This window comes from Mus pahari, chromosome 14, assembly GCF_900095145.1.
Source record: "Mus pahari chromosome 14, PAHARI_EIJ_v1.1, whole genome shotgun sequence".
In the NCBI taxonomy this organism is placed as follows: domain Eukaryota; kingdom Metazoa; phylum Chordata; class Mammalia; order Rodentia; family Muridae; genus Mus; species Mus pahari.
In genome coordinates, this window is record NC_034603.1 from 88674021 (window position 1) to 88690061 (window position 16041).

The following is a 16041-nucleotide window of genomic DNA, read 5'->3' on the forward strand; positions in this document are numbered from 1 at the left end:
TTCGAGACAGGGTTTCTCTGTGTAGCCCTGGCTGTCCTGGAGCTCACTCTGTAGACCAGGCTGGCCTCGAACTCAGAAATCTGCCTGTCTCTGCCTCCTGAGTGCTGGGATCAAAGGTGTGCGCCACCACACCCGGCTTATAAGGACAACTTTTAATTGGGACTGGCTTACAGGTTCAGAGATTCAGACCAATATCATCAAGGCAGAAACATGGCAGCACCCAGGCAGGCATGGTACAGGAGGAGCTGAGAGCTCAGCATCTTGTTGGAGAAGACTGGCTTCCATGCAGCTAGGATGAGGGTCTTAAAGCCCATACCCACAGTGACACACTTTCTCCAATAAGACCACACCTCCTAATAGTTCCATTCCCTGGGCCAAGCATATTTAAACCACCACACCCCCTACCACTGGATAGGAGAGAAGGAAAGAGGGGGGAAAAGAAATCTGTAAATCCAGTTTCTTTCTTTCTTCAATTGTAGCTGGTCTTTGCTTCTTTGTGGCTTCTTCTTTTTCCCACCCTTTATCTCCCTTGTTTCACCCTCTATCACTAGATAGGAGAGAGAGAGAAGGATAGAGGGAAGGAAAGAAAGAGAAAAAGCCCTAAATCTAATTTCTTTTCTTTTGTTTCTTCTTTGAGCATGACTACTAACAAACTGTAACCACCTACTGGGGCCCTAGCCTTTATATACTCTCTAAAAAATTCCCACAATTGCAAATATCACATAATTGCAAAAACAATTAGCAGCTGGCAAAACCACACTTCTGCTAGAGCAGGAGGCAAATCATAGCTGCTGGGTCAGTTCACAGCAGCCCCATTTTGCCACACTTGGGATTAAAAGTAAAACTCTTTCTTATAATATTTCTAATTTTAAACAAACCCAAAATCCCAGATTTTCACTATTCCTATGCTGTAGGCTCTGGCCTTTCTGTCTTTACCTATTAACCATCCCTCTCTATCAAGCCTGTCTTGACAGGACATCAGGATTCCACTTAGCTCCCCCCACATCTGCCTATGGAAATTTCTGTGGCCATGCCCTGATATACTAGAAGCTCTATGCTATACTTTCTTCCAGTCTGCTATGTATGCATTACATGTTTTTAAGGCGCATCTTGTTACCGTTTGGCATAGAAACCAGAGCCTCCCCACAGCAGTGCTGTTTTCTCCTTTGGGAACTTACCAGCTCCTGCTGCTGCATCGGGCTGGATAGCTTCTGGCAGACAGGGTGATGATGAGCATGAGGAGTGTACTACGGCTTTGGGCCATGTGACGGCCATCTTGGCATTGTTGTGGAGTGTGTTAAGCAGCATTTGGGATTTGTTCTCTGTGATATATTGGTGATGACCAAGTGTCCTGTGGACGCTCAAAGGACTGGAGTCTGCCCGAGGATGATCTTGATCTTTTCATGGCAGTTTTGGGTTTTTCCAAAAATGTAGGTAGCACTAAATCACCCTGATTAATGAAAACTGTCATAGTTTTGGGGGCCTGAAGGTGTATCTGTTGCTTAGTGGGGTGTTTCATGTGTAAAAGACTTTAACTGTCATTTTCCTTTGGTTTTCAGGGGTCTGGGAGGAGAGCTTATGAGACAAGCAGGTAGGTCTGGGGCCAGAAGCTGCTGTCCTTCACTTGAGTACGGGGAGGGGGTAGTATCCTGAGGTCAGACCAGACCTCCCAGTAACAGGTGGTAGCTGTTCCCTTCTGTTGGAGATCTTGCTACTGCCCCTGGCTCGTCCCAGGAGTATGCAGACATGCTTCCTACACCTGGTCTAGTATATCTAGTTACCCTATTTCAAGCTGTGGGGCTCTGATCTGTCTTATATGCTACAGGACTGGTCGCTGTGGGTAGGCATAGGGATATATTAGCTGCAGATTTCTTCTATGTAGTAAGTACTACAGAACAAGGACTGGTTTCTCAGATCGAATGTTAATATCCAAGGAATCTTACAGCATAATCAGGTGAATATTCCTAGTTAGTTGAATGTGATAGAAAACTCAGGTTCTTGCTGGCTTATCTGGGTCTCAAGTCAGGCTAGAAATTCGTTGGGCATTCCATCAATTTCTGTTCCATCTTTACCCCTGCATATCTTGTAGACAGGACAAGTTTTGGGTCAAAGGCTTTGTGACTGGGTTTGTGTCCCCATCTATTAGAAGTCCTGCCTGGCTATAAGAGATGAGAGTTTCAGGTTCCATATCACCCGTTGTTAGGAGTCTTACTAGAGTCACCCCACAGATTCCTGGGAGTTTCCATTATCCTAGGTTTCTAGGGAAATCCCAGAGATTCCCTACTACCACTACCAGTACCGATTCTAGCTCTCTCACCCTGTCTTTTCCGCACTTGATCCCCCTGTCCTCCTTCTCCCCTTACATCCTCTGTCTTTTCCGCACTTGATCCCCCTGTCCTCCTTCTCCCCTTACACCCTCTGTCTTTTCCACACTTGATCCCCCTGTCCTCCTTCTCCCCCTACCCCCTCCCAGTTCCTTCCCTCCACTCCCAGTGTCTCTTCTATTTTCCCTTCTGAGTGAGATTCAGGAGTCCCCCCTTGGGCCCTCCTTGTTATTTGGCTTCTGTGGATTGTAACTTGGTTATACTGTAGTTTATGGCTGATAGCCACTTATAAGTAAGAACATAACATGCTTGTCTTTCTGGGTCTCAGTTCCCCACTCAGAGTGATCTTTTCCAGTTCCATCCATTTGTCTGTAAATTTCATAATGTCATTGTTTCTAATAGCTGAGCAATATTCCATTGTGTAAACGTACCACATTTTCTTTATCCATTCTCAGTTGAGGGACATCTGGGTTGTTTCCAGTTTCTGGCTATTACCAATAAAGCTTCTGTGACCATAGTTGAGCAAGTGTCCTGGTGGTTTGGTGGAACATCTTTTGGGCATATGCCCAGGAGTAGTATAGCTGGGACTTGAGACAGAACTATTCCAAATTTTCTTTAGAAACCACCAAATTGATTTCCAGAGTAGAAATCAACTGTACTAGTTTGTATTCCCACAAGCAATGTATTGTCACTTGAGTTTTTGATCTTAGCCATTCTGATGGGTGTAAAATGGACTATCAGAGTCATTTTGATTTGCATTTCCCTAGTGACTAAGAATGTTAAACATTTCTTTAAGTGCTTTTCAACCATTACAGAGTCCTTTGTCAGGAATTCTGTTTAGATCTGTACCCCATTTTTAAAATTGGGTTATTTGGTTTGTTGATGTCTGATTTCTTGAGTTCTTTATATATTTTGCATATTGCTCCTCTGTCAGATGGAGGACTGGTGAAGAGTTCTTCCCAGTCTGTAGGCTGCCATTTTGTCCTTTTGACAGTATCCTTTGCCTTACAGAAGCTTTTCAGTTTCATCAGATCCCAGGGATTAATTGTTGATTTTAGTGCCTGAACTGTTGGTGTTCTGTTCAGGATGATGTCTCCTGTGCCAGTGAGTTCAAGGCTATTCCCCATTTTCTCTTCTATCAGACTTAGTGTATTCAGTCTTAATGTTGAGGCTTTTAATCTACTTGGAGTTGAGTTTTGGGCAGTGTGATAGCTAAGGATCTATTTGCATTCTTCCACATGCAGACAGCCAGTCAGACTATCAATATTTGTTAAAGAGGCTTTCTCTTTTCTATTGTATAGTTTTAGCTTTGTGAAAAATCAAGTGCCTGTAATTCTTTTACTGTACAGAATTGTTTTAGCTATCCTGGATTTTTTTTGTTTTTCAGTATGAAGCTGAAAAATGCCCTTTCAAGGTGTATAAAGAATTGTGTTGGAATTTTTATGGGAATTGCATTGAATCTGTACATTGCTTTTTGGTAAGATGGCCATTTTTACTATGTTAATTCTACCAATCCATGAGCATAGGAGGTCTTTCCATCTTCTGATATCTCCTTCAGTTTCTTTGTTCAAAGACTTGAAGTTCTTATCACACAGGTCTTTCACTTGTTTGATTAGAGTTCACCAAGATATTTTATGTGTGTGGCTATTGTGAAGGGTGTCTCCCTAATTTCTTTCTTAGCCTATTTATTGTTTATGTTAAGGAGGAGTACTGGTTCTGGTTTTTTTTTTGTTTTGTTTTTTTGTTTTTTTTTTTTTTTAGTTTTGTACCCAGCACCTTGCTGAAGGTGTTTATTAGTTGCAGGAGTTCTCTGGTAGAATTTTTGAAGTCACTTGTGTATACTATCATCGTCTGTGAATTCTTCCTTTCCAATTTGTTCCCCCTTGATCTCTGTTAGTAGTTTTACTGCTTTAGCTAAACCTTCAAGTACTGTATTGAATGGATGTGGAGAGAGTGGGCAGCCTTGTCTTGTCCTTGATTTTAGTGGAACTGCTTTAAGTCTCTCTCCACTTAATTTGATTTTGGCTGTCGGATTTCTGTGTGTTTCCTTTATTGTGTTTAGGTGTGTGCCTTGTATCCTTGATCTCTGCAAGGCTTACCGTGGGGTGGATGTTGTCAGGGGCTTTTCCAGCATCTAATGAAAGGATGATGGAGGGTTTTTTTTTCTCTTTTCTTTTCTTTTCTCTTCTTTTCTTTTCATGGTGGATTCCATCAATGGATCTTCAAACGTTGAACCATCCCTGCATCTCTGGGATGAAATGTGCTTGATCATGGTGGATGTTGTTTTTCACATGTTCTTGTATTCGGTTTGCAAATATTTTATTGAGTATTTTTGCATGGAAGTTCATAAAGGAAATTGGTCTGCAATTCTCTTTCTTTGTTGAGTCTTTGTGTGGTTTCAGTATCAGAGTGACTGTGGCCTCATAAAATGAATTTGGCCATGTTCCTTTTGTTTTCTATTTTGTGGAATAATTTGAGGACTATTGTTATTAGCTCTGTTTTGAAAGTCTGGTAGAACAGCTTGAGATCAGGTATGGTGATTCCCCCAGAGGTTCTTTTATTGTTGAGAGTTTTTGCTATCCTAGGTTTTTTATTATTCCAGATGAATTTGCAGATTGCCCTTTCTAATTCAGTGAAGAATTGAGTTAGAATTTTGATGGGGATTGCATTGAATCTGTAGATTGCTTTCGGCAGGATAGCCATTTTTACTATATTAATCCTCCCGATCCATGAGCATGGGAGATCTTTCCATTTTTTTTGAGATCTTCTTCAATTTCTTTCTTCAGAGACTTAATGTTTTTGTCATACAGATTTTTCACCTCCTTAGTTAAAGTCACACCAAGGTATTTTATATTTTTTGTGACTATTGTGAAGGGTTTGACTAATTTCTTTCTCCTCCTGTTTATCCTTTGTGTAGAGAAAGGCCATTGATTTGTTTGAGTTAATTTTATATCCAGCTACTGCACTGAAGCTGTTTATCAGGTTTAGGAGTTCTCTGGTGGAATTTTTAGGGTCACTTATATGAAATTCTGGTAGAATTCTGCACTAAAACCATCTGGCCCTGGACTTTTTTTTTTTTTTTTTTTGGTTGGTAGATTTTTAATGACTACTTATATTCCCCTAGGGATTATAGGTCTATTTAAATTATTTAATTGTTTACTTGACCTTGATTTAACTATAGTAAATAGTTTTAAGAAAGTTGTCCATTTTGTTTAGATTTTCCAATTTTGTGGTGTACAGGTTTTTAAAGTAAGACCTAATGATTCTTTGGATTTCCTCAGTATCTGTTATGTCTCCCTTTTCATTTTGTTAATTTTGATATTTTCTCATTGCCTTTTTGTTAGTTTGGCTAAGGGTCTGTCTTGTTGATTTTTCTCAAAGAATCAACTCTTGGCTTCTTGGATTCTTTGTTTCTAGTTTATTCATTTCAGCCCTGGGTTTGACTATTTCCTGCTGTCTATGCCTCTTAGGTATGTTCGCTTCTTTTTTCTCTAGAGCTTTCAGGTATGCTGTTAAGTTGCTGTGAGATCTCACTAATTTCTTTATGAAGGTACATAGTTCTATGAACTTTCCTCATCATTCTTCCTTATGTTTTATAGGTTTGGGTATGTTGTATATTCATTTTCATTGAATTTCTTTTTCTTCCTTGACCCAGTGGTCACTGAGTAGAGAGTTGTTTAGTTTTTCTGAGTCCGTAGGCTTTCTGTGGTTTCTGTTGTTGATGGAATCCAGCTTTAATCCATGGTGGTCTGATTACATACAGGAGTTATTTCAATTTTCTTGTATCTGTTGAGACTTGCTTTGGGACTGAGTATTTGGTGGGTTATTTTGTTTTGTTTTTTTGAGACAGGGTTTCTCTGTGTAGCCCTAGCTGTCCTGGAACTCTGTAGACCAGGCTGGCCTTGAACTCAGAAATCCGCCTGCCTCTGCCTCCTGAGTGCTGGGATTAAAGGCATGTGTCACCACTGCCCGGCCGGGCCTGAATATTTGGAAGTAGAGATATGATACTTGGTAGTGGACTTACAAAAAGGAGGTCGGGCTGGAGACATGGCCCAGTGGTTAAGAGCACTAACTGCTCTTCCAGAGGTCCTGAGTTCAATTACCAGCAACCACATGGTGGCTCACAATCACCTGTAATGGAGATCCAGTGCCCTCTTCTGGTGTGTCTGAAGATAGCAACAATGTACTCACATACATAATAAATCTTAAAAAAAAAAAAAAAAGAAAGAAAGAAAAGGATGTCTATTGGAATCAACATGTTCTCCTCATGTATCTGAACTGTGAGGTATGCCCGTCAACTATAACACGGTGACTGGCCGTCAGCAGAATGTTATGGGCACATATTTGCTTTACATATTTACATAGTTTTTACAGAATTACAAATTATTCAGAAGAAAGCCCACTAAATGTTTTCATTTTAGTGTAGTGCATGTGAAGAGACCAGCTGGGCTGTTGTAGCAGTGTGACGAGGAGGAGGAGGGTGAGCAGGCATTGACAAATGGGCCAGGAATGAGGGATGAGATGCCTGACCCATCATTCTGGGAAGCAGGTGTGAAGAGAGGGACCCAAGTGGTCATTCTGGGGGAGTGTGAGGGAGGGCCCAAGTAATGAGTCTAAGAACAGGAGTGAGAAGGCACCAATGAGTGTGAGGACAGACCAAGGAATCACTGTAGGCAGGTGGTATAAGAGAGGGACTGGCTGTGCCCACCTGTGTCACCTGTGTCTGTCCCCGGTCCTGTTATTACAATAGAGGCTTCATCACTTAGCACCATACTTCAGGGAGTTTGTCCCTGTTCCTGTTGACTGGCATGAGATTCTAGGTTTATAAATAAAAGAAAAATACTTAAAATTCTCTTTTTGCATCTCAAGTTGGGTGGTGCCCAGGCAGGCCATATCCGGTGGAGACTGACCACTCTGAAGTATGGCCCTTTCGGCTAGTTTCCCACACAGCTTCTTGGATGCACAGCTCCTCCTTTGCTGATAGAGGTGTTCAGATATTACTACATTTGCTTTAAGTTGTCTTCTCTATGTGACTTAATGCCATGCCAGCCTGTTGTGTTCCTACCTGTGGATACAGTCATTATTTTATTATGTCACAAATCAAACAGCAGCACTAATAGATGACTAGTATTTACCAGAGCGCCACCCAGGCCCATCTTTGAGGGCAGTGGGTTTTACCAGTCTGATTCTTAGGACTGCACTGCATTGTGCTTCTATAATGACCTTGTGCCTTACATCTGTTATATCCCCAGACACCCCCTTGCCCTATATCCATGGATTTCAGGTGCTTATCTGCCTTATACCTGTGGCTCTCTGGTGCTTACCTGCCCAGGACCTGGATCATTGAACTGCTTTCACTGCTATTACAAAATATCAGGAAAAAAACAAATGAACAAACAGAAAAATACCAGAAAGGAAGGCTTATTTTGGCTTGTAGTTTGATGGAACAGTCCTGTTGAGTGTGTTTTTTGAGAAAAAAAAAAAAAGAAGAGATAAAAAAGGAAAAAAAAATCAAAAGGAAAAGAGAGATGCAGGGAATGAGAGGAGCTGTTTTGTTTTGTTTTGTTTTGTTTTCCCAAGACAGGGTTTCTCTGTGTAGCCCTGGCTGTCCTGGAATTCACTCTGTAGACCAGGCTGGCCTTGAACTCAGAAATTCGCCTGCCTCTGTCCCAAGTTCTGAGATTAAAGGTGTGCGCCACCACTGCCCAGCTTCGGCCTTCTTTATTAACAAGTAAAGAACCAGTTTGGGAACTATACCTTAGTATCAGCATCTCCCCTTACACAGACCCATCGTGGCAGGGAAACTGAGGCAGCGAGAACAGCTATAGTTGTAGCTGAAGGAGTGTGAGGAGCTGGTTACATAGCATGTGCGATTAGAAAATGTAGAGATGGGGTGATGCTAATGTTCCATTTTATTTGATCGTGGAGAGAAAACCATGCAACAGTGCTGCCCACATTCAAGGTGGGTCTTTTCTCCTCTGGAAAGCTTTTCTAGAAACTCTTCCAGACTAAATACAGTCAAGTGACGGTCTAGATTATCCCAGGGTCCAAGTGAGGCTAAGGAGCTCCTCCACTGGGCCGTACCTGACTTGAAGTGTTCTTAACCTTACTTGGATCTCTGAGTTCACACAGGTTGTTCAAGAGGGCTCCCCAAGCTTCTGTCTTCAAGATAGGTCTGGAGTATCTTCTTCCTAGTATCCGTCTGGGGAGAGAGCCTGGACTTGCCAGCATGAGAGGTGGGAGGGAAAGTTAGGTGCTGGCTCTACACTGTTTAAGATGTAGTGAGGTCAGCTATAAGAGTCATTTTGGGAAAATAATGTGTTTTTCTTTTTCCATAGTGTGCATCTTAATAGAGAACCTGTCACTTTCCAGAATGCCCTTTAAAGGTGACACCGTTATTGGTAGGTGCTTTCCTCAACAACACAGATAGCATGTCCTTACACTGTTATTCAAGTTCAAAGTAAGAGATGAGCCTGCGGGGTGGGTGCATGATGCACTATAGTTTAAAGGATCACAGCATTGCTATTGTCTTGAAATTGCTGCAAACTCCTGTCATCCTCTTCCAGAAAGGGCAGGGAGTCCTTCTGGGCTCCATCATTGGCTGTGGCTCTGCCTGTCACCATTGTACCCAATCCTGGGCATTCCTCTCCCAGATAGATGAGAGTCTAGATGACCAGGTACTTATTTATTACCTAAATAATCCTATTGCTATACAAAGGGCAGTTCTCCCAGGCCTGCCTACCCTAGTCTAAAGTTACTAATTTTATTTAGCTGGAGACAGTATATCTCAACTCATTTATTGGATGTAGTTGAGTTGAAGCTGGGTTTAAATTGTCAGGGATCAGAAGTTGAGGGAGAGAGATAGGAAAAGATCACTTGAAGCTTGCAACTGTAAACAAAACAAAAAGTTCCCAAACACATTTTGCAGGGAAACTGCCTTTTCTCCACAGTGATGGTGGTAGCAGGGTGCTGGGGAGATGACTCTGAGCAGCCTGAGGTGGGCTTCTTCCTGGAACTGGGGCTCTTGGGCTTTTGTGCAGTCAGAAGAATGTTCTCTCAAGATAAGTCACCCTCTGCTGTAACAGCAAGCAGAAGATGTTTGTTCTCAGGATCGGCGAAGTATTCTGAGGTGGGCTGTTTCTTTGCTCTTTTGGCAGATGGCTGGCAGTGGCTGATAAATGACACTCTCAGGAGTCTTCACCTTGTTTCAAGCCATTCCAGACAACAGATCAAGGTATGCTGCCCAGAGAGCGGCACTAATGCTGTCCACAGTGCCTGACTCAGTTGCCCCTTCATGCACTAACCGGACAGTTCTCAACACTACCATTGGGCCTGCGTGATTTGCACAGGTAGGCTAGAATGACCATTAGTAACCACAAACTTTACTCTCATTGCTACACTTTCTGTCTTTACCAAAGTTTTTTCCTCTGTTTTGCTAGTAATGGTTTGCTTAGGTCATGCCTGAGTGCTGGTGTGGAAAGTATTAGCATGAAGATGAGGAAACACAAAAGAGACTGTGCTTGAGCAACTACATGCTCAAGCTTGTGTCCATGCCTTGGGGTCAGGTGGCCTTGCAGAAGCAGAGCTGTGACATGTGACACATTTTTTAGGTGGTAAGCTGTGATTGTTGATATTTTGGAAAGGCAGTGATGTGCCAGGTGAGGACTGGAAGCACAGTTATGTTTACGTGAGCCCTGCCAACCTGTGTTTCCTTCTGTTTTGTTTCTTAGGCAACATTATCATTCTGCGGAAATCTGGAATTGTGGTAGTTTTCCTGGTTAAATTTGTAGGCCTTATGGTTGATGTCTCAGAATTTTCTTTAAAAAACACTATGCATAATCAAGTCCCACCAGCCATGATTATGATATTCTTTGCTGCTTGATTAGTACATGTAGCATCTGTGTGGTATATTGAGGGGTCTCCCCGTCCCTCCTCAGTTCCTTTCTCCTTAGTTTTGGGGAGAGTTTGAATGGAAGGCTTGGATTGAGTTGGAGGAGGTCGAGATCCAAGGATATGCCACACAGCCCCCTATTCTGTGTGATACTGCATCATCTAGCTTATTAGTTACTGGGCTGAGATTGGTTCCAAACTCTATGTTCTGCATACCCTCCTGTTAGAGATGCCGAGAAACCCTCATATTCTGTATATTCCACCAATGCCGTTTTGAGCTCTTGTCCATATAAAGAACACACTCCATCCCCACATCCCTTCTGCTGGGAAGGGAAAAAATGTTTTGTTTTATATTAACTGTGCCATTTGAGAGTATGTAGAAATGGTACTGTATGGAAGAAGTAAAGAGTTCTCACTTTACATTTACTGGTGCAGAGAATTTAAAGTGATCGATACATCTGACAGGTGCTGATAAGACAAGCCAGAGTATAACAATGACACTTTGATTTTTTTTTTTTTTAACATACTCATTGTGCTTTATTGCAGTGACCCAGTCATCTGTGCCTTAGGACTTCTCGGACAGAGCCACTTTCACTCATGTCCTCTTCTGTTTTAGGAGGTGGCTGTCTCTGCCCTGGCTGCCCTCTGCAGTGAATACTATGTGAAGGAGCCTGGGGAGGCAGGGTCCTCCATCGCGAGTGAGTGAGCTGTATGTTGGGCCTAAAGCAGGGATCTTGGGCTGGGTTGGTCTGAGAAGCAACCCTGTCTGGTCACCTTTCTGGAGTTAGTCTCTTAGGACCCACCCAGCTCGTGCCAGGCAACTGAGCTATGGGAAGGAGAGGGGGAGGTCTCCGTTACACAGAATCCTTCACATAGCTTCCCCTGAGCCACTTGGGTTCAGGACATGTCCTTAGATCTGTCCAGACAACATAGCTGCCCAAGGGAGCAAGCACCTTAATCTCTGAACAGGGAGCTTCACTGGGGCATGACTTCTAGAGACTCTGCGTAAAAGTCTGGATACAAGACTGTCCAGTAATTTACATTTCCTTTTTGTGATTTTGCAAAAATATAAAAATATACTGGAATTTGATCTTCTGGCAGATACTTTTTGTGTATGGTATCTGTGTGTTCGTGTTTGTGCACATCGATGACATGTGCTGGGTTTCTCTCTCTCTTTCTTTCTTTCTTTCTTTCTTTCTTTCTTTCTTTCTTTCTTTCTTTCTTTCTTTCTTTCTTTCTTTCTTTCTTTCTTTCAGATAAGGTCTTTCATTGAACCTGGGGCTCACCAGTTATGCTGGCCAGTGAGCCCCAGAAATCCTCTTGTCTTCCCAGTGCAGGGATTACAGGCATATACTACCATGCCTGCCTCTTTTTATATGTTGGGAATTTAAACCCAGGTCCTCATGCTTAAACAGTGAGCCCTTTACTGACCCAGCTGCCTTCCCAGCTCCCTGGCAGACTTTTCCCTGTTTTCTTTTTTTAATCTTTCTGTTTTATTTTATATGTATGTGTGTTTTGCCTGTGTATCGTTTGTGTGACTGATGCCTAAAGGGGCCAGAAGAGGGTGTCAGCTTCCCTGGAGACTGAGTTAAAGGTGGTTGTGAGCTGATGGCAGACTTGAATCTAGTCATTTTTACAGTGTTTATTAACCATGGGTAACTTTATGCATTGATAGTAACATAATTGATTATATGTAGTCTATATTTTAAAAGTAGAGCAATAGGGCTAGTGAGATGGCTCAGCGGATAAGAGCACCCGACTGCTCTTCCGAAGGTCCTAAGTTCAAATCCCAGCAATCACATGGTGGCTCACAACCATCCATCACAAGATCTGATTCCCTCTTCTGGAATGTCTGAAGACAGCTACAGTGTACTTACATATAATAAATAAATAAATAAATAAATCTTAAAAAAAAAAAAAAAGAACCGGATTTCTCAATAATCTAAAAAAAAAGTAGAGCAATAATGTCACATTGTACTTTTCCAACAAAGTACCATGTAATATCTGTTGACAATAAATGGTGTCCCCATTGGTGCACTGAAACATGAGTAGACTAAAAAGACGCCCCTCTCCTTACATGGCTACCGAAGTGAATTTACCCTGGTGTGTGTGAGTTGAGAGTGTTTCTGCCTCCACATTTGAGGATGGATAAGAGTATATTTCTGGGGTTTCAGTGAATGGGTCCTTGCAGCCACCAATGGCCAAGGTTTGACTGGCAGGACACAGGGATGGTATCTGCCTCCTTGCCATCTTCCTGAGCTGTGTTATAAAAGAACAGAACTGGCTTAGTCAGTTTTCAAATTCTTCCCCTCACCCTGTCAGACCCCCTAGGCTCATCAGTTTCTGTTTCTCCCTTGAGATCTTTGATATTGTCATTGCTGCATGAATGGCCCTGTGTGCTTCATCAGTGTTGCCATTGTGCTCTGAGTGTCCCATAATTTGGGACATCTAACTTGTATTTCTCAGGGGTCCTCGAGGCAGTGGTCACTTCTGAATACTTTTTCTTTTCAGAGGAGCTGATTCCCCAATACCTTGCTGAGCTCCAGAGCCCAGAGGAGATGGCCCGTTGTGGCTTTTCCTCAGCCTTGGGTGCCCTCCCAGGTTTCCTTCTCAAGGGCCATCTGCAGCAGGTGAGGGTGCCAACAGCACCACAGGGGCACAGATGTGAAGGGCCGGCAACTAAAGGAATTCCTGGAGGTAACACATGGCCATGCAAGGCAGCGGGGCTAACCTGCTCTTGCAAGACACACAGAGTTGTGCACAAATCTGTAGGGTGGGTAGGTACTGTCTGAAGAAACCATGGCTGCCTGGATGAGAAAACAGTAGCCTCTGTGCAGTAGATAGTGCCCCGAATGTACCTCTAGGCTTATAACCATCTCAATTTATTTCCCTAATAATGGAGCCGTGCAGTTAACATTCCTTCTGAAATTCCATGTACCTTAGGTTACTTGTGTTTCATCCTGTTTATAGTCATGGTAGGAGGTAGACTAGGTATGGGTAAAGGCTGCCAGCCCCATGTCTCAGGCTCGTGCCCTATGGTTGTTCATGCTTTGCCCGGTGAGGTGCCAAGTGGACCTCTCAGCCTTACCAAGCCCCTCATCCAGCCCCTTTGATCTAGAAAGACCAAGATGTGTTTCCTCTGCTGGATCTACCACTGAAAGCCATGAGTTGAGAGACTTGTTCATTTCTTACATCTAGGTTGTTAGCCCAGGTGCCACATGGGGTGCCCTCTGTCTCCTTCAGTCTCCTCCTCTCACAGTGTCTCATCTACTCTGGTGTGACCCGCTCTCTCCCCTGTATTACCTCCCCCATGTAAGCTCTGGACATAGTTCCAGTCTGGCTCTGGGGACTGTCTTTTCCACACTTACCTAGTCCATCCGCCCTTCTCCTCTGAGTTGAAACACCAGGCTTGGCCTGCCAACTCGCCCCAAGATCCTCTTGCAGTCTGTCCCCGTTGTCATACAGGCCGGGATGCACTAAGACAAATTCACCACATTTGCTTCTTGTTGGTGTCCTTTCCACCTGTGGGACCAGACAGGTTTTGATGGTGTGCCGATAGGCCTCTTTATCCTTCTACAAAGCCTATATACATCTGTCATAATAACTGCCCTCACCCTGGAGTTTATGCACTTGAAATGTGGCTAAAAATGAAAGATTTTTAGAACTGAGCTGTCAGCCCAAGAATAGAGATGGCTCAGTGGTTAAGAGCATTGGCTGTACTACCCGAGGTCTGAACTCAGTTCCCAGTATCCACGTGGTGGCTCACAACCTTCTATAATGGGATCTGATGCCCTCTTCTGTCATGAAGTCATACATGCAAATAGAATATTCATAGCCGGGCGTGGTGGCACATGCATTTAATCCCAGCACTCGGGAGGCAGAGGCAGGCGTATTTCTGAGTTCGAGGCCAGCCTGGTCTACAAAGTGAGTTCCAGGACAGCCAGCGCTACACAGAGAAACCCTGTCTCAAAAAAACCAAAAAAAAAAAAAGAATATTCATATGTATGCATGCATCCATACATGCATAAATAGAAATAGCCCTGGGCCTACACTGTAGCTCAGAGAATAAGTCTCTTGCTGGGCAAGCCTCATGATCCAGGTTTGACCCCTAGAATTTATGTAAAGGTAGAGAGAACCAACTTCACAAAGTTGTCCTCTAACAACCTCCATATACAGGCTGTAGGATATTTGATTGTATAGGCACACAAATGCGCGCGCGCGCGCGCGCGCGCGCGCACACACACACACACACACACACACACACGGAGGTCGGTGGATATATAAGTATTTTTTCCTCATTTGTTTTTGGGATCCAGAATACCAACTGTTCCCTCTACAAGATGGAAACAATTGGCAGGAAGTTCTTGTAGGGATGAGGTCTGATCCATGGCAGTCACTGGGGTTTGGGTGAAGCTGAGAGGAGGCTGTGGGATGGTCTTTTCATTAAGTCCTTCCAAAAGCTGAATCAGGGCATGTTGTCTTGTGTAGGAAGTGGCTCCTGTGAGCTGCCGAGCAAGCCCCACCCATGGCTACTATGTTCTGTGGCTCCAGAGCCAATCTCTGAAAAAGAAGCATGTTGAAAGCCACACTTGGTGGTACACACTCACAGCACTGAGGAGGATGAGACAGGATTCTCAGGTTCAAGGCCAGACTGGGCTACTTACTGCAACTGTCTAAAAACTGTGTTTACTTTGTGGTTGATACTTCTTTTGGGGACCCTCTTGCCCTTAGGTTCTCTCAGGTCTGAGAAGAGTCACCTGTATTTCTCCCAGTGATGTGAGCTTTGCTGAGGCCAGGAGAGACGGTCTGAAAGCAATCTCAAGGTGAGCCTCTAGCCTGGCAGGCGGGCATCAACAGGCGCCATGTGGCTTGTCTGTCAGGTTAGCCCAGAGCAGGAATGTAGAGGTGTTTTCAGATCATTGTCAGGGAACATTTGCATTTTCACTAGAAAACCACCTCAGAAACCGAGGTTTGAGGCTAGCCCTGGCAACATTGAGGCTTTATATGAAACCAAACAGAAACAAACCAAGCTATCATGTGGGCCTTGGAGCAGCACAGTGGCAGAGTTCTTGTTAAGCTCATACAGCTATGAGTTCTTTCACAGTACTGCTAAATAAATAAATAATAAAGTTAATAAATAAAGTGGATGAAGACGTGAGTTGAGGCATTCAGCAATGCCTGAACCTTGCGTCTTAGTGACTTCTGTGTGTAGATGCAGTGTGTAGGGCCATGTGTGCCTCTCTTAGTTCCCATGGTCCTTCCTGTAAGCCCATTTACTCCTCTGAGTTCTCATAGCCGCATTTTTATCGGGGTGGAAGAAAGAGCCAGCTACCTTGCAGACTGTGGGGGCGGTGAAGGTGACTTCACAGCGAGCACCATTCTGCACCTGTTGTGGGGTGGGTGCTCTGCCCCCCTAAGTCTGCCCCTGAGGCTCCTCCGACATGCCCAGTGTTCCCCTCAGCAAGATACTTGAGGTCATTGTAATGTGAAGGATGAGCTCACAGGCACGCATATTTTAATTTCAGAATTTGCCAGACGGTTGGTGTGAACACACAGGGGCTTCCAGATGAAGTCATATGCAAAGAGAACGTCTCTGAGGTCTATGCTGCATTGCTGAGCTGCATGAGTGATTACACCACAGACAGCAGAGGGGATGTGGGAGCCTGGTAAGGACAGTGTTTGTAGTATGTCTCCCCTGCTGACTCATAAATGCTCTTACACACGGGAGGGCATGGCATCTCAAGGCACCCAGGACAATAGGCATTCAGTCACTGTAGAAACTCTCGCAGCGGCTGTCTGCTGTCAGGTGAGCAGCCACGAGCTTCTG

At 43.8% G+C, this 16041-nt stretch overlaps 1 protein-coding gene across 1 annotated transcript in view; it reads left to right on the forward strand.

Moving 5' to 3' along the window:
• Tbcd (tubulin folding cofactor D) overlaps positions 1 to 16041 on the forward strand; it is a 168583-nt gene that overhangs the window by 135161 nt on the left and 17381 nt on the right. Inside the window, exons 23-29 of the mRNA XM_021211855.1 lie at positions 1560 to 1591; positions 8663 to 8725; positions 9482 to 9558; positions 10831 to 10912; positions 12726 to 12844; positions 14946 to 15037; positions 15740 to 15880. Coding sequence (XP_021067514.1) covers positions 1560 to 1591; positions 8663 to 8725; positions 9482 to 9558; positions 10831 to 10912; positions 12726 to 12844; positions 14946 to 15037; positions 15740 to 15880 — 606 coding nt within the window. The remainder of the gene's footprint in view (positions 1 to 1559; positions 1592 to 8662; positions 8726 to 9481; positions 9559 to 10830; positions 10913 to 12725; positions 12845 to 14945; positions 15038 to 15739; positions 15881 to 16041) is intronic.